Source organism: Pseudonaja textilis, chromosome Z (genome assembly GCF_049901715.1).
Source record: "Pseudonaja textilis isolate UNSWEBS1 chromosome Z, rPseTex1.2, whole genome shotgun sequence".
NCBI lineage: Eukaryota > Metazoa > Chordata > Lepidosauria > Squamata > Elapidae > Pseudonaja > Pseudonaja textilis.
The window spans coordinates 101,504,185-101,530,869 of NC_142008.1; the positions used below are offsets into that span (position 1 = coordinate 101,504,185).

General features: G+C 40.2%; 1 protein-coding gene across 6 annotated transcripts in view; it reads left to right on the plus strand.

The window, feature by feature from the left end:
- Nucleotides 1-26,685, plus strand: part of PLXDC1 (plexin domain containing 1) — a 98,379-nt gene that overhangs the window by 22,582 nt on the left and 49,112 nt on the right. For all 6 annotated transcript variants that reach the window (XM_026710808.2, XM_026710807.2, XM_087917915.1 and 3 more), the window contains exon 2: nt 9,818-9,981. In XM_026710808.2, the coding sequence (XP_026566593.1) occupies nt 9,818-9,981 (164 nt within the window). The remainder of the gene's footprint in view (nt 1-9,817; nt 9,982-26,685) is intronic.

Consider the following 26,685-nt stretch of genomic DNA (forward strand, 5'->3'; position numbering starts at 1 on the left):
GATGCATCTCTAACACCACTTGGTACCCCCTATTAGATGTTCCATCTAGATCAGGGATGTCAAACTCACGTCATTACGGTGGCGTCACGTGACATATCAGGACTTTTGTTCCCATTCGCAAAACTGGGCGTGGCCGTGGCCAGCGCATGATGCATCCAGCCTGTGGGCGAGGATTTTGACAGACGTGATCTAGATGAAGGTCATACTAATTGAGAACTTTTGGCATTCACTAGAAGCAAAGCTTCACTCACTCTCAGTCCAACCCACCTCACAAGGTTGTTGTTGAGAAAATAGAAAGAGGAAAGTGTGTTGGATACGTTTGCTGCCTTGAGAGTATTTGTAATACAAATAAAGGTGGGGTATAAATAAATACAAATACTGCCTGTAATTATTTCAGCCATTCTCCTTCTTCCTTTACAATGTTAAATGATTAAATATTTCTTAAAATAATTCAATTATTAGAATTCCCCGGAGGTTACATAATAGATAACAACAGATAATCAGAGTTGAAAGGGACCTTGTAGGTCATCTAGTCCAACCTCCTGCCCAAGCAGGAGACCTTACAGCATTTCTGACAAATGGCAGTCCAAACTCTTCTTGAAGGTCTCAAGTGATGGCGCTCCCACAACTTCCGAGGGCAAGCTGTTCCATTGGTTGATTGTTCTCACTGTCAGAAAGTTTCTCCTTATTTCCAGGTTAAATCTCTCCCTGTTCAGTTTCCATCCATTATTCCTTGTCTGGCCTACAGGCACTTTAGAAAATAGCTTGACCTCTTCCTCCCTGTGGCAGCACCTCAAATATTGGAAGACTAGTATCATGTCTCCCCTGGTCCTTCTCTTTACTAAACTAGCCATGCCCAGTTCCTGTAACCGTTCTTCATATTTTTTAGTCTCCAGTCCCCTAATCATCCTGGTTGCTCTTTTCTGTACTTTTTCTAGGGTCTCAACATCTTTTTTATAATGTGGTACTCTAAGTGTGGTCTTACTAAGGCTTTAGAGAGTACCTCACTTGATCTTGATTGTATCCCTCTGTTAATGCAACTTGGGATTGCATTAGCTTTTTTTGGCTGCTGCTGCACACTGCTGGCTCATATTTAACTGATTGACCACTAAGACTCCAAGATCCCTCTCACAGTTACTGCTATTGAGCCTGGCTAACCTATATAACATTGACACATACAAATAGCAAACTAAGTTATAAAAAGATGATGTATTTTAATCTACGTAACTTATCCTGAATTGTTATCTGTTTATATGGCGGTGGTCTTTGATAAAGGATGTGCAGTTGCATTAATTCATTCTACTGTCAGTATTTCAACTCAAAATTAATTAACTGTACAAAATAAGTGGTTAAAAGTAAAGAATCCTGGATGAAATTATGTTCTGCTTTCTGAGAATGTTTCCAGAGAAGATTTTTATTGCAGAATTATCCTGCCTCATCCATGGAAAGTCAAGGAGATAGTCAACCCTACCATTATTCCCCAGTCAGTCATCTCAGACAGAAGATCTTGAGTGTCATAAAAGAGTATGTGTTTAATTATTTAATTGATTTTTAATTTATTTATATGGCCAAGTAGAAAGCTTTTAATTGTACTAGGATTTTAAAATTTAAGGCCCATGGGCCACATGCAGCCTGCAAGAATGTTTTAAGGAAAGAGTAAATCCTGAATAGTATGTATCTTTTAGTTAACTTTACCCCTGGTATTGCCCTCTGCCCAATTTGATATTGATAAATGAGGAAAGAACAAATTAGTTAGATGGATTAATGAAGACAAGGGAAGGAGGGAAAAGCAGAGTACTTTGACTGGATGCACAACGAAGAAATTAGGATGGCATTTTGCCAATCTGTCAGGTGCTCCCTGGGGCTGTTGATATGTGGGGATGGGACAAAAGTCAGATAAGAGGCAGCTGAACCCACAGAAGGAGTCAGAGCATGACAAATGTATCTTCAAAGGAACTCTCCCCCAAGTTTCTTTTATTGTAAAGGCAAGGAGGAAAAGATATATTTTAGACTTGCAAGATTCTATTCATATAATCTTACAGTGACACTGGAGCTCATACTCCTGAGTGTGCTGCTATTTGACTGGACTATCTCTTAAGGCTGACAGTAGCTGATCACAATAGACTGAACAAAATGTACTGTTGCAATTCAATGATTTCACTGTGGATGCTGAGGCCACTAGTTCTAATCATATCTCACCGTGTCAGAACTGTAAAAGCAATTTATTTTCAGTCAAATTCAGAATAGCCGAACAGAACTGTACAGAAAAGAAAAACCCAGATTTACAAACAGTGTTTATAAATGGAACATGAAAATATCCACCCATTTGTCTTTCATCATACTTTCCACTCTAAGCTGAGAAGACAGTGTGCCTGGAGAAGAGGCATGGGTGAGCGGCACCCCTAATCTCATATGAAGCTTCTACGACAGCTAGAGTCATGTTTGAGGTCCGTTCCCCCAGTTTACCTGCTCCCCGCACTACTGGCACTGGATATATACCACATATCAATGGTTTGTACCAGGGGACACTATTGAAAAAGGCTTTTAGATCAATTTATGAAAAGAATTCAGTATTGTGATCAGTGGTGGGATTAAAAAATGTTTACTACCGGTTCTGTGGGCGTGGCTTGGTGGGCTTGGTGTGGCTTGGTGTGGCTTGGTGGGCATGGCAGGGGAAGGATACTGTAAATCTCCATTCCTATCCCACTCCAGGGGGAAGGTTACTGCAAAATCCCATTTCCTCCCCACCCCACTAACCTGGTTTCCAGCTCCATTCCCCTGATTGACCCAGCCAATCAGCTGAGACTCAAGAGAATAGGTGAGGGTTGGGCCAGTCAGTGGTGGCATTTCCTGGTGTCCGAATTACTCAACATTTCTGCTACTGGTTCTCCAGAACTGGTCAGAACCTGCTGAATACCACCTCTGATTGTGACCCTCAGGCTATAGTATACAGCACAGCATGGTGTGATCCCTGCGCTGTCAATTGTCCTTATGGATTGTCACAAGAGATACTGAGAAAGTGCTTCTCAAAGCATCCTTATGGAGTAGAGAGTGCACAACCTGGGAGTCAAGGCCACATGAATTTCTTTGTTCCCAAGAGCCTATGGTGCTCCTTCCCTAGTGCTCTTCCAAAACATCTTGTCTTTTTTAAAAAAATCACAGCCATGTTCTCTATTGTCCCTCTCACCTGGTTTCCCCCATTTATTGTATTGTGGCCTCTATTACTTCATTGAGTAGGTCTATATCTCTTGGCCTGAAAAAAGTTCTATACTCCTTTATCCAAGAGTGGATTAACTTGGACTGATGACAATCATATATATTGATATATGTATATTAGATTTATACTTTTGCTTAATACATTTCAGTGTATTTTTTACAAAGGTGCATGGAAAGATGCTATCACCAACAATTTGGGATCCATAATAATTTTCTTTTGAGAAAAAAAATATAAGTTGTTGGGTGACCAGAAACCCTTTATTGATGACCAAAAACCCCTCAATGAACTTATGGTTCATAATTTTAACCATTAGATGAGAAAGAAGAGAATCATAATGCAATTTTAGAGACGGAGGTCAATTTATAATTATTGTACTTATACAGAAATTGCTTTTAAAGAAGATTGGAAGCCATTTCTTTGTATCTCTTTTCTTTCTTTTCTATTTTTCTTTCTTTCTTTTTACACTTCTAGTTTATTCTTTTATTTGACCCCTTTCTCGTTTCTTTCCCCCCCTCTATATTAGTTTCTATTAGTCTAATTCTTTTTTTTTTTAAATAAAGTTTTATTTGGGTTTTCACACACAAGATACAAGTAAAACATCTTTTTTGAAAATAGCATGGTCCCGGGTTGAACTTCTTTATACAGACACAAAACTCAATTTCATGCTCCTTTTTGTATTCTATTCCATATCTTATACTATTTTACATTTTCTATATAGTTTTTCCCCTCTTTTAATTTTCTCAATTTTATTTTGATTATCTCATCTCAATTCAAATCATTATATTTATACTTTTGTCTGTTCTGTTTCAATTTCATATTATCTTTTCTCATTAAACAAATTTTCTCCTGTAGTTACTAATTGGAGTATGACACCTTTATATGTTTTAATTATATCCATTCAATTCTTATTTAAACTTCAATATATACCTTAAGGTTATGACCTTCAATATAATACATAATACATACCTTCCAATCGAATTCTGCTTGGCACATTCTTATAATACACACTATATTCTTTTTTTTAAAAAAGATTGTAAATATATGTAATTATAAACCCTCATTCCATTCCTGTTCAGTTCTATCATTAATAATCATTAAAACCATAACATCTTTAACACTTCTTTTCAATTAAATATCATACTTCCTTAAAAACACATATAATCTCCATAATTAATTTTTCCCTTATTTCTCTTCACATGTTTTATAAATCATTAAATATACCTTTTGTTACATTTATTTATTGACAAGCATTCCAGTGAATTACGATAGCTATTTTATCATACATTGTTTCATATTTTCTAAGATTATTTCTGCTTCTAATATAACCATACTATCTTATGTACCTTTGCAGAATCCCCCTTTCCATTAAGTTTTCACCCATTATCTCTAAATAGATCCTGTTTCTCTATATTTTGCTTCTATCCTTTATAACTTCTTTTTCTTTCTTTCTTCCCTCTCATCTTCTCCCTCCCCTTTTTACCCCCTTGTCTCTCTAATTCTAATTCTCTTCTGCATTTCCCTCTTCTGTTGCTTTCTGATTTTATACTTATTTTTCACTCTATTTTTGGGGGTAGTTGTTTTTCCATTCTCTTTCTCCCCTTTCCTTCCCCCCCCCCCGCATCTAAGATTACTTGTTCATTAAAGATGGCTTCTTCTTTGTCGCAATCTTCTTGTTCTGCAGGCATTTCTTGTTGTTTCTCATAATTCCAAATCTCCATTTCTAAAAACTGAAATACAAAGCCAAAAGAACCTCTCTCTTCTTGTGCATCTTCTTTGTACTTTTTAAGTTCCATTTTCAGTTCTTCTAAAACTGGAGCCATTTTAAAAAGTTTTAAACAACCACCTGATTGATTTTAGTCATTCAAAACAATAACCAAGAATCCAGAAATCATCAAGTAATCCAGATAGTCCTGAGTTATATCTTCTTATTTCTTTTTCGACTTTCTCTTCCTGGGGTTTTTGTTGTGATATTCCAGTTAGAATGTATCTTTTGGAAGTCTTGTTGAGATTTTGCTGTAAGTTCTTTTTTAATTCGAGGCAGTCTCCTCCCTTCCAGATCCTGCCCTTTTATTCTTCCTCTCTCCTTTCCTGTTTTCAATAGCTTTTAATTATCCAGAAATCTTTATTATCCCTTTGACTTTTTATTTTCAGCATTAAACGCCTATTGATGTCAAAGTGGATTTTTTTCCAATTTCTTGCTTAAGTCTCTTAGCTGTCAGTATAGGAAAAGGAGAAAACCAAATCTTTTCCCTTTTCTCTCTCCTTTGCAGCTTAAAAATCTTCTTAGGGAACAATGTTATTGTTTTTTGACAGTTTCAATTCCAGGGTACCTTATTTGTTGCTTTTGCTATTTGACCCAGTCAACCAAAACTTTCTCTTCTTATCTTCCTTCTGCACATTCTTTTCCGATCGAGTTCTTCTTTGTGGTGGCCATTTCTGACCACCGCTGCAACCGCCTTAGGAAAAGGGAGTAATGGCCAGCTTGGGAGGAAAGATGCAGCTCTCCTCAATCCTGCTGGCAGTCTCCCCCCTCTTCCTCACCTCTACGGGTGGCTTAGTCTAATTCTTATGTTTAATATAATTATTTTTAAAAAAGCAAAATTTGACTTTCAGATTAATACTGATAAAGACAGCATTAAACCAGATTTCAGCTCAACATGGAAATTATATTCATGTTAGGTCATTTTGAAATCACTGCACCAGTTTTATGTAAGTCAAATGTCAGCCTCTCCAATCTGTCATTTGGCTTAGTAAAATTACATGTTTTTACTCCTAAAACCTTTGCTGTTTAAAATTGACATGACCCTAGAGATTTTGAGTTACACATGTTGATTTCATTCTTGTCACGATGCTTTGTGTTCCCTCTATAAGACATAAATAAATAAATAAACCACCCCAAACAGGAAAGTATATGCTCAAGGCATATATTTCCATCATCTCTGCTAAGCCAGTGTTGTTATACCAAACATCCTTGGAAAACATCTGGCTTCCTAGGCCATTTATGCAAGCCAAGGCTAAATGGAGCTTTTGTGGGGGAAGCTGGCCACATGTACACTGATACAGGCATATGTTTTTCCAGAAAGCAAGCCCAGAATAATATGGTGTGCCTGGATGACATTTTTTTAATTTTCTCCTTTTAGAAGATGCTTATTTAGAACTGCCAGATCTGGACTGTAAAAATCTGGGTGGTCATACAGTAGATAGCAGCAATCTCTCTTTGCTCCCATCAGATAAATTACATTTTCTATATTTTCACACCTGAGATCTGGTAGCCCTACATAAATGGTTACATACTGGATCTGAATCATATCAGAGCATCCTGGGGGGAATTCTACTCTCTGTTTACAGTGTAATGAGCTGTAAAAAATGACACAGAGGAATAAGAGGAAGAATCTCAACCAAGACAACAGCCAGATAAATGAAATTTGAGTCCAAAGCAGAAATGTAACTTGAGAAAATGTCTCAGACTTGACCATCTCTAGTTTTTTTAAAGATAAAGGCATGAAGGGGGAAGCCTATTTTAGACTTGTTACTGTAAGCCAGCGCTGTCAAACTCACGGCCCCCAGGATGGATGCATCACATGCTGGCCATACCTATGTCTGGTTTATTGAAGGGGGAAAGTCACGATACGTCATGTGACACCACTGTGATAATGCAAGTTTGACACCCCTGCTACAACCCTAGCATAAAAGTAATCTAAGCATTCATAACTTTGGTTTCCTAGTCTCACCTACCACAAAAAAAGACTTCCTATCAAGGAAGTAATCAGATAAAAGGAAACCTCTTTTCTATTTTCTTTTGAGAAAACCTCTTAGATAAGCCCTTTCCAGGGTGGCACACTTAGACTCCCAAGATCCTGTTACTGTAGCTGTTAAAAAAATAGTAGTGAGCTACATGGTGTTGGTTTCTTAGTTTAGTCTTTCTTCTAAGGTTGGCAACTACGGAATGCAGGCAAACAGTTTTTAGTAAACTCTTACTTGCACAAATATATTTAGTTATGCTTTAAATAAATGAGTGTTTGGGGATTCAAAGTCAGGCCACTCTATTACTAGGATAGTATCTCACTATTATAGGACAGATTATAAAGAGAAAGCAGGGAATGCAGAATGAAGCTGAAAGTTACCCTTGGCTTTCTTTGTTAATTAATAACTTCCAGCATTTATAAATATGTCAAGATTTATCATTTGTATGTTGATTTTACAGTGTTTATTTGAAAAAAAGATCCTGTGCTACAAGGATCAGGATTTGGGACCAGTTGCTTAAGGTCAACTGTGAATGTGGGGGGAAAAAAATCTATACTTTCTTAGATGCATTTCCCACTCATCAGATTGTTTTTCACATTCTGCAAAGAAGTCCTATCTTTAAAAACTATTTTCTAACTCATGTTTATCATATGTAGTTCCTGTTAACAAAAGGTAGTCAGAATATTGAACCAGCTCATTCTGAAAATATTTTGCTGTTAAAGCAGCATTCAAATACACTACTTTCAGTATTTTAGATCTTTTATCACTGGGATCTGCCATGATTTGTATAAATATTTAACTTCTTGGTAGTTTTGATTGAATTTACCCTTCTGAATTAGGCCACTACGCTATTATCCCAGTGGCTTGATGATTTAAAGAAGATATTGGCATGAAAAAGAGGCAGGACAAAATCATTATTCCCAATAAGCCAGTGACCACAAAGAACATTTTACCAGAGCTAATAAAAATGGGAGATTTCACCAACATTATAAATGCTAAAGAATTAAGTTTATGACCTCTTCTCCACTAAAGATTATGAACATTACTCACAGTAGTTTTTAAATTCTGGGTCAATTCCAGATTCACTCATACTTAATAGATGCCCTATTGAAAGAGATGGATTTGAATTATAACGAAAGCAGATTCATCCACTGAATTAGCCTAGTTTTTCTGTTCTTTGAGAGCATATTGAAGATAGATAGATAGATAGATAGATAGATAGATAGATAGATAGATAGATAGATAGACAGATGATAGATTAGACAGATGACAGATAGATAATCCATATACACACATATACATACATACATACATACATCAATGCATGCATACATATATATTGCTTGCTGCTGTGAAGAAATTCCAACACTAAATAATGCTTCATTGGTTTTAAATGTGTGTTCTACCTTGTATTTCCCATGCTATTTTGTCAATTGCATGTTAATTATTTGTAATATTTTGTGGTTGTAAAATGATTTTATTAACACATTCTAAAATCATTTTGTTATAACCACCTCAATAAACCACTGGGTGAAATTAGGAGTGCAATAACAAATAAAGAGGCATAGGCTAGGATAGGATAGCTGGCTAGGCTAAGACAGGATAGGATAGTAAAAAGGCTGTAACACAACTTTATGGAATGGAATTTGTACATTCACTACTGGAACTAACCAATCATGAAAGCCTTTGACTACAACATTATGATAGTTGCAGCATCTCAAGATCATGTGATCTCCATTTGCAATTTTCCCAACTGGTTTCCAACAACAAAATCAATGAGGGAAGTTTGATTCACTTAACAACCAAGTGATTCAGTTAACTGAAATAATTCATTAAATAATAGTGTCAAAAAGGTCATAAAATCAAGTGTGACTCACTTAACAACCTCCTTGCTTAGCTACAAAAGTTTCAGTCCCCATTCAGAAATATTGTGATTAAAAAGCTTGTCTTTCCAATGCTGGAAAAATAATTTTATAAATATGTAGGCCTGATTGTGTTTTTTGTTTTTGTAGTTATTGTTGTGGATACCGACTAAGTTAAACAGTTATTGAGACCTCCTTTTTCAATTGTCCATCTCTGTCTTTGCCCGCTCAGAAATCTGGTAAACCTACTCCCATCCTTCCCTTATAATACCTATAAGAAATTACTGGGAGAGGATATCTGTTTATTGCTTTTGACACTTCTAAGCTTGGGTCAAAGAGGCTATAGAAGCAAAAGTTACTCTGAAGGCTGCAGGGGTCTGGATAAGATGAAACACGCTAAAGTTGAGCAGTAATAAAATGGAGTTGCTTTTTCATCAGATCTCTCCCTGTCTATTGTGACTCGGGTGGACGTTGCTTTCCCAAAGGAGCAGATCCTCAACTTGGGAGTCGTCTTGGACTTGCAGCTATTGTTGGATTCATCATCTTTATCTGGCCAGTGCATTACTACACCTCTGCCTGGAATAGAAGAGCTGGGCAACGCATGATGACTAGATTGCTGCAATGGACTTTAACAGAGATACTTTAGAAGACTATTTGGACTCACAGTTGATGAAGACACTAGCAACCTACCTGCTTATGAGTGTGTTGTTACAGCCACTTTGCCCTTATATTGTGGGTGCTGCATTGACTTTAGTAGATCTCTAGGTATAATTCAAAGCAGTGTTTTTAGTTTGTAAAAGTCCCGGGTTTGTCTCTTAGAATTTTTGGACTGCCAAATTTTAGTGACACAGTGTTGGAAGACTCCGGTGTCTTTCAAAAAGAGATTCATGGCTATAAATGATTCATCATGGAACTATTCTATTCTGACTCTTAGAAATAATTCATATATATTTATTTATACATATAATTCATAATTTTGATTCTTTTTCTAAAGGTTGGACCCAGGGGCCAGGAGCCATCACTGGAGAAAATTCTCAAATTGGGGAGCGAAAGATTCGGGAAACCACAACTGAAGACAAAAGGACACAGATCAGCCAAGATTTTTCAGGAAGGAGTTTGACTATTGACACTCTGACAGACAATGAAACCCAGATTGTGGTGAGTCTCATGTAAGAAATAATTCACATCTTTAAGAAGTTTTGATTGGACAGAAAACTTTAAGGAAATTTTCATTGTAAAAGGATGTGAGAGATCGAGGAACTGGAGCCCTTTAGGTACTCAACACTTAACTACCCTTGTCTTTGCCTGATGGCTATGTTGGCTGCAGGGTAGTAGTTGTCTCCATTTTGTCTCCATTAGTAGTTGGGAGGACATGGATTCTTCATACTCATTTTAAAACCACACCTAAATTATACAGAAAAAAAGGATATGCACTAATCCCTCCCTGACTCAACCCATTTCTATCACACTCATGTAAAGATCAAGAGACCTGAAGATAAAATACTCCCCATTTTCTTATTGGATTCTACCTAAATGTCATTTTTGTCCATCAATGGCTCTATAAGTGGCAATATATGGAGGAACCTAAAATCAGAGATTATTTTTAACAGATAGTCTTGAATGTCTTGAATAGAACATTGCTCCTTGTGTGATCATGTCAAATCATATCAAATAGTGAATTATACTTTGAATGGGACTACTCTATGTGTACGGTTTAGGTATTTGCTTTCTTTAAAAGACTCTCATTCAATACCATCCAATGATATCACTTCTTCTCTCTCCCTGGAGCACTACTCTGCTTCTCCCGTTTCCTTTTTAAAAGCTTAACCCCATTATTCATATGAAAGATGTACAGGTCCTGTGGAGTTGATCAAACTTAGAGTTGTCTGATTTGTCAGACCTAAAAAGAGTCTGAACTCCTCCTGAAGTCTGTGATCTCAGCCATCTGTATAATAGTCCTTGTTCTTCCTGGTTAGTAAAGATTCCCAAGAGATGACACCCAACTAGGTCCCAATGGAGGTGAATTGGCCCTTGTAGGGAGGCCCTGTACTAAAGGAAGCAGATTGTTTGGATCCATTTCAGGAAGTTTCAGGTGTTATGGAATACCTCTGATGGGAGTAGGAATAAGAATAAGCCACCTTGAATTGCTACATGCGAGTTGGAGGCAATATAAATTTTCTACATAAAAATAAAAAAAACCCTACCAGATTGTTGGGAGCAATTGGTGACTCTGCAAACCGCTTAGAGGAGGTTGTAAAGCACTGTGAAGCAGTATATAAGTCTAAGTGCTGTGGCTATTGCTATTAATAAGTAAGTGTCCTTGGGTTTTGGGGGTCCTTTGACTCCAGTGACTTTCCATCTTTAATTCTCAATGGAATAATATTTTCCACAGCCAAAACTGATGTGTAATTTGAGGATCCTCCTAAATGTAGGAGTATGATTCAAGTAGAAGGTGGCAGCTTCAGCTGTGCAAAAACAGGGTTTTTGCACAGATCCATCTCCTGTGCCAGTTGTTCCAATTCTTGGATCTGGAAGTTCTCTTCATGAAGTCACTCATGCATGATTACCTCCCAGATAGACTAGTATACTATCTGGTGGGCTATTATTATAAAACCCCTCTACACAGCGCAGCTCTTGAAAACAATTCAAAAACGACAGTTGGTTCAGAGCCCAGCAGTATAGGAAGTTGCGGTGTTTTAGCATCATACCACTGCTTCATGAGCTGATCTGGCTCCCAAAATGTTTCCAGGTGGGATTTGAAAAAAAAGTGGTGGGACTCATCTCTAGGGGTGGTGAGTCTACCTACCAAGATGAGGTGGACCGGTTGCTTTCATAGTGTGGAGACAATAACTTGGTCCTCAACATCAAGAAGACCAAAGAGCTTATAGTGAACTATAGAAGAAATAGATCAGACATCCAGCCCTTGCTTATCAATGGAGACCGAGTGGAGCAAGTGGCCAGTTTTAAGTTTCTGGGTGCTACCATGAAAAAGGACATGACCTGGGGTGCTCACATTTCAGCACTGGTCAAAAGGGCCCAGCAGAGATTATACTACCTAAGACTTCTCAGAAAACAACAACTGAATGAAAAACTGCGGGTGACCTTCTATCGCTGCACCATAGAGAGTATCTTAACTTACTGTACCTGTGTATGGTTTGCCCATTGCACAGTGGCAGATAGGACAGTACTCCAGAGGGTTAACGTCATTGCCCAGAAGATCATTGGTTGCCCTCTCCCCTTTTTGGAAGAGCTTTATAGCCACCGCTGCCTTAAGAAAGTTCAAAACATTCTCAAAGATCCATCTCATCTTGGGCACCCTTTTTTTGAACTATTACCATCTGGCAGATGGTACAGAATCATAAAAACAAGGTTGAAAAAACAGCTTCTATCCCAGAGCAGTAGGTCTGTTGAATTCTACTGTGTAGTGCAGTGTTGGTGCGATGTCAGGGGGTTTCAATTCAATGTGTGGAATGTGAAGGATGTGTATTTGTGTTTATTTTCATGGTCATGATGTGCACTGAAGCTGGTGTTTGATTTCGTTGTATGAGGTGCAATGACAATAAAGTAAACTAAAACTAAGGTGCCAAGCATAGAAACAGTTTATTTTCAGGACTGCCTGTCTTCAATTATTTCTGCTGATCCCTCCAGATCTGATAGTGTGCTTATCTCCAGGTCCTGTTTATTAAACAGTGACTTCTGCTAGGACTTCTGCTAGTATGGAAGTATGCCTTCTCTGTTGTGCAGCTCTCTGTTGTGGAGCTTCCCCCTCCCCCCTGCATGGACCTGATTCTGCTGGGTTTTGTTTTGGTTTGGTTTTTTGCAAAATTTAAACATATGAATGTTCTCTTGAACATAGGGCCAAAACAGACAATACTGCTACCCTTCAAAAAGACCTCGACTATGTATCAGAATGATCAAACAAATGGCAACTTCAAATCTCAACAAATAAATGCTCTGTCTTACATATTGGCAAAAAAAAAATCAGAAAATAAAAGACAGGATAAATAAAAGACCTTGTTGATGATCCAAGCTCTGTAAAGGACTTTGGAGTACTCATCTCTAATGATGTAAGTGCTAGAGCCCACTGTAACTACATAGCCAAAAAGGCATCAAGAGTTGTTAACCTAATCTTACATAGCTTTTTCTCTGGTAATATTACACTACTAACTAGAGAATACAAAACATTTGCTAGATCAATACTCGAATACAGCTCATCAGTCTGGAACCTACATTATGTATCTGATATTAACACAGTTGAGAAAGTCCAGAAATATTTCACAAGAAGAGTTTTCCATTCCTCTACTCGTTGCAGAATATCTTATGCCACCAGACTTGAAATTCTAGACCTCGAAAATCTAGAACTAGCATGCTCGGTTAGTTAAGAATCACCCTACCCAGAGAAGGAAGTGGTGCTGGAGGAGGAGGAGGCAGTAGTGGAGAAGTAAGCAACTCAGGGCACTACCCTTTAAATATAAATATAAATTTAATAATAATATAAGTATATATATGTATGTATGTATGTATGCATATATATATATATATATATATATATATATATATATATATATATATATATATATATATATATATATACATATATATGTATGTATGTATGTATGTATGTATACATATATATGTATGTATATATATATTCTTAAGTTTTTGCGGGTACTTACATGTATGGTATTCAGTTTAGTTCGGGTATTTTCCCACGTCATTGTAGTTGTGCTTTTAAAGTTGTAGCAACGTTTCAGCAGAATCTCATCTGCCATCATCAGGCTACTGTATAGTGTTCATCTGTGAGTCAGACTTTTACAGTGGTTTCAGATTTAAATTTGGGGCAGCCTATTGCTGTGCCAGAATGGTTCTATCTTTCTATCCATCTCTCTCTCTCTCTCTCTCTCTCTCTCTCTCTCTGTATGTGTGTGTGTGTGTATATATATATATATATATATATATATATATATATATATATATATATCTCGATATCGATATCTATAGCTGTCTGTCTTTCTGTCTATCTATGGTATTCAGCTTTGTTCGGGTATTTTCCCACGTCATTATAGTTGTGCTTGTAACAAAGCTGAATACCATACATATAAATACCCGCGAAAACTTAAGAAAAACACACACACACACACACACACATATATATTTGTTTTTGTAGATTTTCACGGGTACAGGTATGCAGGTTTTGGCGTGTTCGGGTCTTTTCCCGTGTAAGATTGAGAGTATCTGGGTGACGTTTCACACTTTGCTCGCACAAGCACAAAGCTGAAAGCACCAGCCTGAAGATGGTGGGTGGGACCTTGTCCAAATGTCATCAAGATACTCTCAATCTTACATGGGAAAAGACCCGAACACGCCAAAACCTATTAAATATATTATTTTTTAAAAAATCGTATTAGTGGTCCTCAGGATTTAAAAGTATGAGTTTGGTAGTCCTTGAGGTCCAAAAGGTTGGCAACTCCTGTTTTAGAGCTTGTGGAAATTGAGTTATAGACTGTGAATATGATTTACACTCATACTACTTTGTATTGTCCATTTGATATTTTAAGGTTAATTTGTTATCAGAATGACAAGGGAGTATTGGGCAGCCATATAAATTAATCTAATAATTAAGTACAAATAAACAGTCTGCACTGCAAGCTATCTTCTTGATGAAAACAAAACCTGCATTTCGGTATCATTTACAAGATCTATCTTGAATTATATATTTGATGTGAAGAACTGGGAGTATGCATGGAGCTCCTGTACGGAACATTTTAAAACAGTTGAAATGTTCCATACAGTTAAAATGCTCCTGCATGCTTCAAGCACACCTGTTCTTGCAGAATTGGTCATGAAAAAGGATGGTAGGACATACACTCCCACTGGAGACACATAGATTGTATTTATTTGAACGAAAAAGTCAGACAAACCACATACCTTTCATCAGATTGGTATTCAGCTATTTTTGGGAAAAAAAAATAAACACATTCTATGCAACTGCTGTTATTACATGCCAAGAGCTGGTTAAAAGAAATTCAGATTCTGTTTTTTTAAAGATGACATTAATGAATGGAAGTTTTAACATGAGAGATCCAAACTCAAACTTAGGAAGAATGTAATGAGTGCAGATGCTGTTAAGCAGTGGGGCAGCCTGCTTTTTGGAGTTCTGCCTGGTCCTGATTGGAAGGTTTTCAAGTAATGATTGGACAGTCATTTGTTTGTGAAAGTCTCGGGATTTTTATTTTGGGCAGAGGGGTGGATTAGAAGATTTCCAAGCCCCCTTCCAACTCTGTACCTCTATGAGTAAGCCACAATAGTGTATTCTGAACTAGCACGGCCATTTTTTTATAAATTGCAATGCTTAAGATCATTTTCTAAACTAAAACCGAACATACCACCTTATTGCTTTAGATCAGGTATAAATCCTGCCTCCTCGTGCCTCTATGGTGTGTCATATAGTTTTACTCTATTATTTACTTCTTTTCATTGCCAATGAGCTTACTTCGTTTAAATTAAATTATATTTTTCTTACAAAATAAAGATAAATATGTACAACTGCTATGGGCTGGATAATGGAGAAGAGATCCAATGGAAGAAATAAAGGATATTTTTAAGTTTGTGATCCCTGGAAGGAGCAAGAAAGTCAAGATGTTCCTAGTCTAAGTTGGGAAAAATCTAGATACTTCTTCATGTGGTGAATAGAATGTCTATGGAGAAGTGTAATTCTATGGGAAATTTCTATAAATGATACGGAGATTACTATCCTACTGTTTATGCACTTTGAAGTGAGAGCATGAATTATTACTAAATGGAACAATATATTTTAATGAATTGAGATCAATATAGAAGAAAATTAATACTGCATATTCTCACAGTGTGATGCCAAGAGTTGCCATTGCACACTATTGCTGGGAGCAGGTAGTCCTACATTCCAAGTTTTGTTTGTGGCTGACTGGCTTCATTTCAGGTCATTTTTCTGAAGTGAAAAATGTACACAAAGAGGTGGCATAGTCTCCTCACAGCATGCTGCATGCACCTTAGGGAATAGAAGTCTAAGCTTCCAAGGAATAGTAGTTGCTATGCAGTAACTGGAACAGTAGAAATCAGTCCTCAAAGCATTCATTTTAAAGAGATAAGTGTTATCTTCTGCTCATTCTTAAGTCCCAAGCTATTGATAGGGTAGCTGCAGAAAATGTTGGAAGAGTTGACAACCACAGAACAGGTTTATTCCAAATTAAAGTTATCCAATAAAACCATCTCCCATCCCCCACCTCTTTGGCAGATAGGTAACTTACAATAATTATGACTGCAGGAAGCAAAACAAATAAAACCAAAAATAAAAATAAAAACACAAAGCCCTCAATGATCACACTGAGCCCACTTGTCGGCAAACAGTTCTTCTAAATGCTATCTGGAACCTACCATCTGACCTACTGGATCCAATGGCTGGATTAGTGAGAATCCCTATGGTTTTTGTTGCTCAGGGACTTTAATCTGCAACCTGGTGACTGAGTTCAGGGCAGCTTAGGAGTTCACAACCATGGCAACCATGGACCTATCCCAAGTCATTGATGGCATGCATTCTAGCAGCCACATATTTTTTTTCTGATTTTTTTTCCCTTGGGGAAATTGTGATATTATATGGCAGTCCACTCTCTAATTGCCTTCCAGTTTCCTGGGGTCCCCTACTCAATGGGGAAACAAGATTTATTTGATTTGTTTGCCCCAGCTGATTTGCAGAATCCTGCACGTTTTCAGAAATAGCTCAGGATTTTTCCCCGAGAATCTAATGAACAATGTATTGAGGCTTAATATCTTACTACCAGGAGGACAGGTGGTTGGGCACTGTTCATCACACCCCTATTTAAAACACTATCCCTATGTGATCTTTCTCTGCCCATTGATTCCGGGGTGCATCTTGATTAATAGGACCTTTTGGAGATGAAGTACAAAGAAAGACACTGGGGCAGTAATTGAAGGAAGACCAAACATTAGCAAAGACCTTGGAGAAAGTGGATTATCTAGATTTATTTCAGGCCAACTTTAGGCTGGGATTCAGTATGGAGGCAGCATTACTCTTATTGTAGTGGAGCGAGGATGGATGCATATGTCCTTGTGCTCCTTTCAATATGATGTCTTTCTAGGCCACCTGTATAGATTGGGAATTAGCAATTAGGGCACTATTTTATGGTGCTTCTCTTCCTTTTCCATGGTCAGTTACAGCTGGCGTTTACTCCCTAGGTCCCTCCTTTCTGTGGGACAATGCTGTCTCCCTTCTCTTTAAAATCTACATGAAACTACTGAATGGAATTATCCTGAACTTTGAAGTTACATATGATCAGAATGCTAATGATAGCCAATTGTATCTTTTGATCCCAAATTGACCAAAGTATCCCAATGCCTGGAGGTTGTGCAGGTCTGCATGGAGAGGAATCAGATTGACTTAATCCTATCAAGATAAGTGGCTGTGAATATTAGGGTCACCTAGATTTGGGGATTTTCCATCTCTTCCCCAATTAAGAGCTTTCCTTAAGTTCACAGTTCCTGCTCAGACCAAGTAAGTCATGGGCTGCCTAGTAGTTACTATAAAGCTGTACAGGGCATAGAGCCAAGTTGTTTGAGAGACTATCTCTCTCCCAAGTTTTCTGCTAGTTGATGTGGGCCAGAATGAGTGCACTTGAGTCACTTTGATGTATCACCATGAAGCAAACCACCTCTGTCTTGGCACTTGGCTTCTGGAATGGGGTCCCCCATGCCATTTCTGTTGCTCCCACCCTAATTAAGGAGGACTTAAAGGCTGGCAGTCTCCTCAGGCTTTGATCTAGCATGCATACAGTTCCTTATGGCATGCGTTTTACACAAATTATTATGGAATTGGCAGATTTCCATTTTATTTATTTATCTTGTATGGGGTGATATTTAATCTTTATATTGTGCTATTATATTGTAACTTGGGAATTGGACAGCACCTAAATTGAATTCAATGTGGCTGGATTCATACATTAAATTAAGCCATTGGGTATTTTTCTTGTTTATGGCATAATATTCTATGTGAACCCAACCACTGTGGTTTGTATTGTGAATGATGGCTTTTTGTGTTGTATGAATGCTTCCAAGTATGATTTAATCATGGTTAACCAAAACAGCTTAACAACGATGTCTGTGATGCAGATGAATGTGATGTAGCAGTTAGAGTGTTGAGATGGAATTAGGCAGGTTCTCCTAATTCAGACCTAAAGATGTTTACATGACTTTGGACTGGTATATTTAAGATTATAAAATAATCTTAAATATACCACCTTAAGCTCCATAGACATGTGGAAGAACATGAATGTAAGATATACATGTAAGTATCCACGAAAACTTAAGAATATGTATGTATGTATGTATGTATGTATGTATATGTATGTATGGCATTCGGCTTTGTTCGGTATTTTCCCACGCTCATAGTAGTTGTGCTTTTAAAGTTGTAGCTGACGTTCAGCAGAATCTCATCTGCCATCATTAGGCTTCTGTATAGTGTTCATCTGTGAGTCAGGCTTTTATAGTGGTTTCAGATTTAAATATGGGGCAGCCTATTGCTGTGCCAGAATGGTTTTTTCTTCACCCTGATTGGTTGGGAGTCTTGGTCTGTGTGTTTATTGGTCTTGGAGTTCGCTGTGTTCTGCTTTGATTGGTGTTTCTAATATCTCCTGTCTGTTTTTTGGCTCTTTTTGTCTCTTGATTGTCTGGCAACATTGTGTTACTTTATTGGAGGCCTTTAGTGCAGCTTTGGCTCCGGTAAATGGACGCTATCATTAGTTAGGAAGCTAGGTTTCATCTGGGTGCCTGGTTGGGGTGTGTTTGAGCTGGAGGTATCAGGGAGTATCTGTCTGTGCCCAGGTGTTTGCCTGGCTTGTGGTGTGGAGATTTTTTTGTTTGTGAGTGCAGGCTTCTAAATGATTGACAGTCTGGTGAAATCATCTCTTCTATTTATGCTTTCTGGTCTTTTTTCAATCTCTATGGCTTCTCTGATGATTCTGTGGCTGGGGTTTTCTATAGTGGCTAGGGTTTTGGTGCCACTGAAGTTGATGCTATGACCTGTGGCTTCCATGTGTTGGACTAGTGAGGAAGTGTGTTCCAGCTTTTTGACTGCATTTTTGTGTTCATCCAGGTGGGAACTTATTCTTCTATTGTCTGCCCAATGTATGTGGCCAGGCATGATGCACAGGGGACTTCATATATATGCCTTGGTTTTCCAGGTCAATTTTATCTTTGGGGTTTCTAAGGATGGCTGCTATTTTTCTGTCTGTTTTGAAGGCAGTCTTGATGATGCCTGTGTAGTATCTTACTGATTTTGTCTGTAGTACCTCTTATGTAGGCAGGACAGCTGTTCCATAGGTCTGTTCATCTTCTAGGTCTCCATTATGTCTCAGTGTGTTTTTTGTGGATCAAGCCGGTGATTTTGCTTTTGGAAGCCATTGGCTGTCAGTACTTTAGTCAGGGTGCATAGTTCAGTCTTTATGTGTGTCTTGTCTGCCAAGTGTTTGGTTCTGGCGATTAGTGTTTTGGCCACGAAGTTTATCTGTGCTAGGCGTTGAGGTAGTGGTTGGTGTGTGTTTTCTTCTGGTATATGGTGTGTCCTAGTGTGCCATCTGTTTTTTTGTAGATTAGTACATCTAGGAATGGTAGTTGTTTGTTTGTTTTCGTTTCCATGGTGAACTTGATTTTGGGGTGTGCTGTTTAGGTGTGTTATGAAATTGTTTAGGTTTTCTTTTCCATGGGGCCAAATCACAAATGTGTCATCGATGTATCTTAACCATAGTTTGGGTTTGTAGATGGCGTTAGCCAGGGTTCTGGATTCGAATTCTTCCATGAACAGGTTTGCAATGACGGGTGACAGTGGGGATCCCATAGGGGCTCCTTCAATTTGCTTGTATCTTTGTCCTTTGTATATGAAATATGTGTTGGTTAAGCAGTGTTCTGCTAGTTCCATGAGGTGTTTAGCTGGTTGGTATTTATTTTTGATGATTTCAAGAGTTTCTTTTATTGGGACTTGAGTGAATAGTGAAACCACATCGAAACTTACAAGCAGATTTTCTTGTTCCACATGTAGATCTTCGATCATTTCTGAGAAGTGGTATGAGTTTTGTACATGTGTAACTGCTGTTTCAGCACGGGGCTGTAGCTGTTTTGCTAAGTGTGTAGCTAGGTTTTGTAGTGGTGCTCCTTTGGAGCTGACTATGGGCCTGAGAGGTATGTCTTCTTTGTGCATTTTTGGGAGGTCGTATAGTTTGGGGCATCTGGGAAGATTTTTCTCTTGGGATGATCATCTGTTGGATCTCTTTGCTCATGTTGCTCATTATAATTTTCTTCTTGGTTATTTTTTCCAGATATGTGGTTGGGTCCGTGTTTATGGGTTTGTATGTGGAGTCTTGGAGTAGGTCTGTCAATTTTGTTTCATAGTCTTTTCTATCCATTACTACTGTGGCCATTCCCTTTGTCTGCTGGAAGTGTGATTATGCTGCTATCCTTTTTTAGGCTTGCAGGGCTTTTAGTTCTTCTTTGTGCAAGTTGCTTTTGGGTGGTTTGCTTGTGCATAGGATGTTAGTAACTTGGTGTCTTATTCTATAAGCTTCATCTGTATTTAATTTAGTTAGGCTAGATTCTACTGCACATATGATGGATTCTGTGGGGATTTTTGGGGGGTGCTATAGCATAATTGAATCCTTTGGTTAGGACATCTGTTTCTGTTTTGGTGAGTTCTCTGTTGGAAACGCTATATACTAATTGTTTCAGGTGTTGTTGTGAGTTGTTGGGGCTTTCTTGTCATGTTCTAATTTCTTTAGTTTCTTCAAGAGTTTGTCATTTTTGTAAGTGGTTTCAGTTTCAGCTCTCCAAGTTGTAAGTTGTTTTATCTTGTCCCAAAGTAGAGGGTGGATTTTGCTGCTCAATTCCAGGTGTAGTGCTAGCAAATCTTTTTAGCTGATCCAATTGGAATCTCTTTCTGTGGAGCCTGCTCCTGAGTAGAGCCATTTCAGTTCTTTTCAGGATACATTTAGTAGCTGCTGTGATGAAATGTTAATTTGAAGCAGGTTGGTGTTGCATTGTTGTCTCTGCAGCTGCGTAGGAATTTGAGGTCACATAGTATTCCTGCTGTTTTAACTTCCAGCTTCTCATAGTTTTGATCTGGCTGTTTATTTCCTTCCCGTAGAGGTCTGATATTTGTTTTCTTAAGTTTGATTAAGTTTGTTTTCTTAAGCTGAATACTATATATATAGGCATATATATATATATATATATATATATATATATATATATATATATATATATATATATATATATATATTTGTTTTCTGAGGTTCTCGTGGGTATTTATATGTAGATCTCAGGTTGCCAACTGGATTCTCCTCACAGAAGATTTGAGAGATCTAGGCAACTGCTGATGAAGTCCATTCATCATCTTCAGGCTTTCTGTCTCCAGCTCCTGTGCTTCTCAGAGTAATGGAGCAATGGAGTAATGGAGATTGCAGCATTACCTGAGAAGCACAGAGCTGGAGACAGCAGCCTGGAAGATGATGAATGAGACTTCATCTAAACGCTGCCTAGATACTTCAAATCTTACGCCGGAGAAAAACCCAAACAACCAAAGATCTACATATATATATATATATATATATATATATATATATATATATATATATTTCAGCTTTGTTCGGGTATTTTCCCACGTCATTATAGTTGTACAACTTTTTAAAGTTGTAGCAATTTTTTGGCAGAATCTCATCTGCCATCAATGATTCTTCCAATGATCAATGAGATTCTATGCCAGGAATAGGTTCCAAGGTTTATGGAATTTGCCCCACAACTAGATACTTGTTAGAAAAACTTTTAACAACAAAAGTATCTTTCGGTTGACTCTGACTGGAAGTTAAAAGTAGTATGAGAGAATTTGCACCGCAAAGTATACCACGAGACCTTAACTGATCTCCAAGTGTCAGAGCCAAATTTAGCAGCTTATGCTGAGATGATGGGGAGGCAGCATGTCAAAATCTTCAGATGAACTGAGCCAAGTAGAACAAGGCTGCTTCCCGCCTGGTCTCTCTGGGCTGGTTGAACTGTGGCTAGGCTGCTCCTTCCAGGTGAAGTCTCCTGGAGTTCCTGGTCGGTTGATTCAAAGTCTACCGGTGAGTAAGGCTGGTTTATTTGGGGTTGGTTTATTCTGGGTGGGGGGTGTTCTGTTTGCGTTTTAGAGTTCCCTTTGCCTCTTTATTGTTTGATGTCCCCCCCCCCTCTGATTTCTTGGTTGGGTGTGTGGTTGCTGTTAGTGATTATTCTTGACCTTAGCTGGTCGATGTGCCGCTTCCAGCTTCTTCCGTCAGTGGTTTGTAGTCAGTAAGACCGGGGGACCATTATTTGGGTGATTGTTGCCGGTACCCAGATTGGGTCCCCTGTAAAGTTTTTAGCATAGATGGTGTCTCCAATGTTAAATGTCCTGTATTTGCTGGAGGAGTCTGGGGTTTTTTCTGGGTTGTATGTGGGGTGCATTCTGTCTAATGTGGATCTTAGCTTTCTGCCCATCAATAATTTCTGCTGGGCTTTTGTTTGTGGTTGAGCTGGGTGTGATGTGCTGGATCAAAAGCATTTTATTAATTTTGCCTTGTATGTTGCCGGTTTCGATTTTTTTAATTGTATTTTTTGTGTATTGAACCATGCATTCCGCCCGCCCGTTCGCCGCTGGATGAGCAGGCGTGGTTAGTGCATGGCGTATGCCCTGACCTGCCAGGAATTGTTCGAATGCTAGTGCAGTAAACTGTGGCCCGTTATCCGACACTAGCACATCTGCCAGGCCGTGCGTGGCAAAGAGTTTGCTCAGTTTCTTGATGACGGCTTCTGTTGTCGTTGATTCCATGGTGCTTACCTCCAACCAGTTGGAGTAAGCATCGACAGTGATGAGGTACATATGTCCCTTGGTTGGCCATGGGAAGTCTATGTGGATTCTAGATTAGGGGCCTCTTGGAGTTTCCCACTCTCGGATCGGTGTGGTGGGAGGGCTTGGTCTAGTCTCCTGGCACCTTTTGCATGTGGCTACCCAGTTTTCAATTTGTTTGTCCATAACTCCTGGCCAGGCTTTTCATCTTAACCATCCCTGGGTGCCCCTCATGCAACATTTCCAACACCCTTTCCTGCAAAGTCTCTGGAATAACAACTCTGTCCCCCCCAAAGTATACAGCCCTTTTGGGTAAAGAGTTCAGTTTGTTGGTTCCTGAAGGGTTTGAATTGTTCGTCTCTGTCCCCTTCAGGCCATCCTTTCCCCACCCAGCTCAAGACCTGCGCCAGCCATTTGTCTTTATTGGTTTCTCTGGCAATGTCTGGCGCGGTCAGGAATGGGTTGAGTAATGTCTCTATTTTCAGGACTGTTGTTGTGGGTGCCGGGTCATCTTCCAGGTCTGGTAGGGGGGAATGGCTCAATGCGTCCGCGTGTGAGATGTCCTTGCCAGGTCGGTGTGTCAGCTGGTAATTGTAGGCAGCAAGGAATTCGGACCACCTTGTCATCCTCGGTGATAGGATGTTCGGGGTGGCCTTATTCCCTGCCAGGATCCCTAGCAGCGGCTTGTGGTTGGTGACGATGGTAAAAGTCCTACCGTAAAGGTACTCATGGAATCTTTTGACACCGGCGATGACTGCTAGGGCCTCCTTGTCCAGCTGACTGTAATTCCTTTCCGGCTTGGACAGTGTCCTTGCAAAGAAAGTGATGGGTGCTTCCTTACTGTCCGGCAGCATGTGACTGAGGATGGCTCTGACTCTGAAAGGTGAGGTGTCGCATGTCACTGTCAGTGGCAGGGTCTCGCTATACTGGATGAGGACCGCATCGGATGTTAGTAGGTTTTTTGTGTTAGTGAAAGCATTTTCCTCCTGCTTCCCCCAGGTCCAGGTGGCTGTTTCGTCCAACAGTCTATGCAACGGTTCCGCCACGGTTGCCTTCTGGGGCAGGAAATCATTGTAAAAGTTAATGAGCCCCAGGAAAGCTTGCAGTTCGGTTTTGTTTCTTGGTCTTGGGGCTTCCTTGATGGCTCTAAGTTTTTTTTCTGTAGGGTGGATCCCATGTCTGTCTAGGATGTGCCCCAGAAATTTGACCCTTTCTGCCCTCAGTTGGCATTTCTCTTTCTTAACTTTTAAGTCCTGAGTCTCTGAATTTCTTCAGTACCTCCCTTAGCCGGGCTTCCAATTGTTTCTCGTTTGTCACGGCCACTAGTACATCATCAAAATAGGGCACCACCCCCTTTATGCCTTGAAGAAGCCTCTCCATTAGGCTCTGGAAGACCCCTGGCGCCACGCTGACTCCAAATTGGAGTCGGTTACAATGGAAGGCCCCTCGGTGGGTCACAATCATCTGGGCTTCAGCAGTTGTGGCATTGACCAGCAGTTGCTGGTAGGCTTGTGCCAGGTCGAGTTTCGCAAAGACCTGGCCTCCCCCCAGTGAGTGCAGAAGGTGCTGTACCACTGGGATGGGGTATGCACTCTGTTGGAGCGCATGTTTGAGGGTGGCCTTATAATCCCCACAGATTCTCACGGACCCACCTGGCTTGATGGGGGTGACTATGAGGGTTTCCCACAGGGCATGATCGATTGGCTCCAGCACCCCTTGCGTGATGAGCTTGTCTAGTTGCTCATCTATCTTGGGTTTGAGTGCAAATGGCACTCGCTGCGGCTTAAGGCGGATTGGGGCGATGCTTGGGTCTAGATTAAATGCAATTGGGGACCCCCATTACTTGCCTAAACTGTCGTCGAAGACTTCCTGGAAATCCCTCATGAGTGCCGCTTCCCAGTCTGCCTCGTCAATGTGGTGTATGCTGGTCACCTCGATGCCCAGCGGTGCGAACCACTGCAGTCCCAGGAGGCTTGGGCGGTCTCAGTCGATGATTGTTAGGGGCAACACCTCTGTATGCCCCTTGAATGAAATTTTAAAGTGTCCTATTCCAACTACAGGGATGCGGTTTCCCTGGTAGTCCTTGAGGGTTAGTTTCTGGTCTTCCAACTTGCAGCACGTGTACCTTTCTGGCGTCGATGGTGGAGGAATGGCCGATGACGACCGTCTGGTGGTTCTCCTCTCTCTGCCTCGCCTCGCTGAGTTGCTTGCTCCAGCAGCTTTCCATGTGGCAGTCTCTGGGCTTGGTGGGGGTGCCATCTCGCCGTCGGGGGCTGCCATCTCATCGTTGAGGGCTGTAGTTCCTTTTGTTCCAGCACACTTTGGTGATGTGCCCCTGCTTTTCGCAATGCTGGCAAATGGCATTGAGGAAGCGGCATTCTGAGCAGGGTTGATCGCTTCTGCAGCTGGCACATTGGAACCTCAACTTACGTCCCCTCAGTTCCTGCCGATCCAATGCTGTCTGGAGCCGGTGGATCTCCTCGTCCTCGGTTTCCGAGAAGGAGTCGATGTTACCATGGTGGGTGGTGGCCGGTCTCAGCACGCTTCTCCAGTGTCGGGGTCATCTCGATGGCCACCGGTCGGTCTTCTGTGCTCATTTGCCTCATCTGGGCCACCAATTTGTGGGTTGCCTTGGTGGCAGTGGCCTTGACGAGGGCATCGGCGAGGGAAATGTCACCCTTTGCCATGAGCCAGCTCTGTAGAATGGGGTCCCTGAGCCCTAGGACGACGCGGTCTTGCAGGGCCTCATCCAGGTCAGTGAAGTCACACAGGTCCCTGAGATCCCTCAGCGCCGCCACAAAGTCGCTGAGGCCTTCGCCCTCGCACTGGTCCCACTGGTAGAAATCGTGCCACCAGGATGAGGATGGGCATGGGGGGGACATAGTGGTTTCGTAGTTTGGGCTCGAGATTGGCCCAATCCATCTCCTTGACATCGGCTGGTTTGGCCAGGGCTTTGGCCATCTTGAACACTGCGGGCCCGCAGTATGTTAGGAATACTGCCCTTTTCTTCTGGCCATTGGCATCCTTGAGGTTGCTGCATTCGAGGAACATTTGGAATCTATCGTGTAAGATTCCCAATCCTCAGCAGCAGGGTTGAAGGATGCAGGTGGCGTAAGTACTGCCGGCCATGCTGTCTGTCACGCTACAAAGCCGCTTCGCCACGTGCTCAGTTGGTCTCTTGTCTCACGATCCCACCTTCGTCACCAGTGTTAGATCGGGGTGGATCAGTTCCCAGAGAGACGTGAGACCATAGTAACTTTCAGCTCTTTATTTTGTGTTCAGTTCAGTACAAGGAAACTGGAGCTGTGGCAACCCTTCATATAGGGCTTGCTCGCAGCTCGGCGGCCAATGGCAGCGCTTTGAATCTCCCATGATCAGCTAGGCCAATCGCGGTAGATTCCCAGCACGCCAATCACAGCCGCTGAGTCAACCAATCTGGTTGTGGTCTGTGCAGACCAATCAGGTGTCAGGGTTTGGAGTATGCTAATATAGCACAGCTACAAAAACCAAGTTTCACCAAGAACTGTCTTTGCCTCCACTCCTGGAGGTGAGTAGGCAGGTTGATAAAGGTTGGCAAAGGGCAGGGTAGCATGAGAGTCAATACACTCCCCAACTCCACCTGAACCAGCACTTGGTCACCTATTTTTATTCCCAAGAATCTAATGGTGTGGCAGTTTCCCAGTTTATTTTCAATAGCTACGAAGATTATTAAAAAAGAAAAAAAAGGCTGCCTGCTAATTATTTGAATCAACCATTGTTGTATGTAAGGGTGAATTGACTGCTTTGTGGAGCAACTGACTTGGTTAGTTATGTTATGCAAACATGCAGCCATTTCTATCTAGTTGGATTACTCCATGCCTCATCAACAAGGTCTTCTCTGTTCCAATATCTGATATATAGAACATTTCCCTCAAACCTCTGAGATTCAGCTGGGCCTGAACTACCAACCTTTAAGAAAGCTC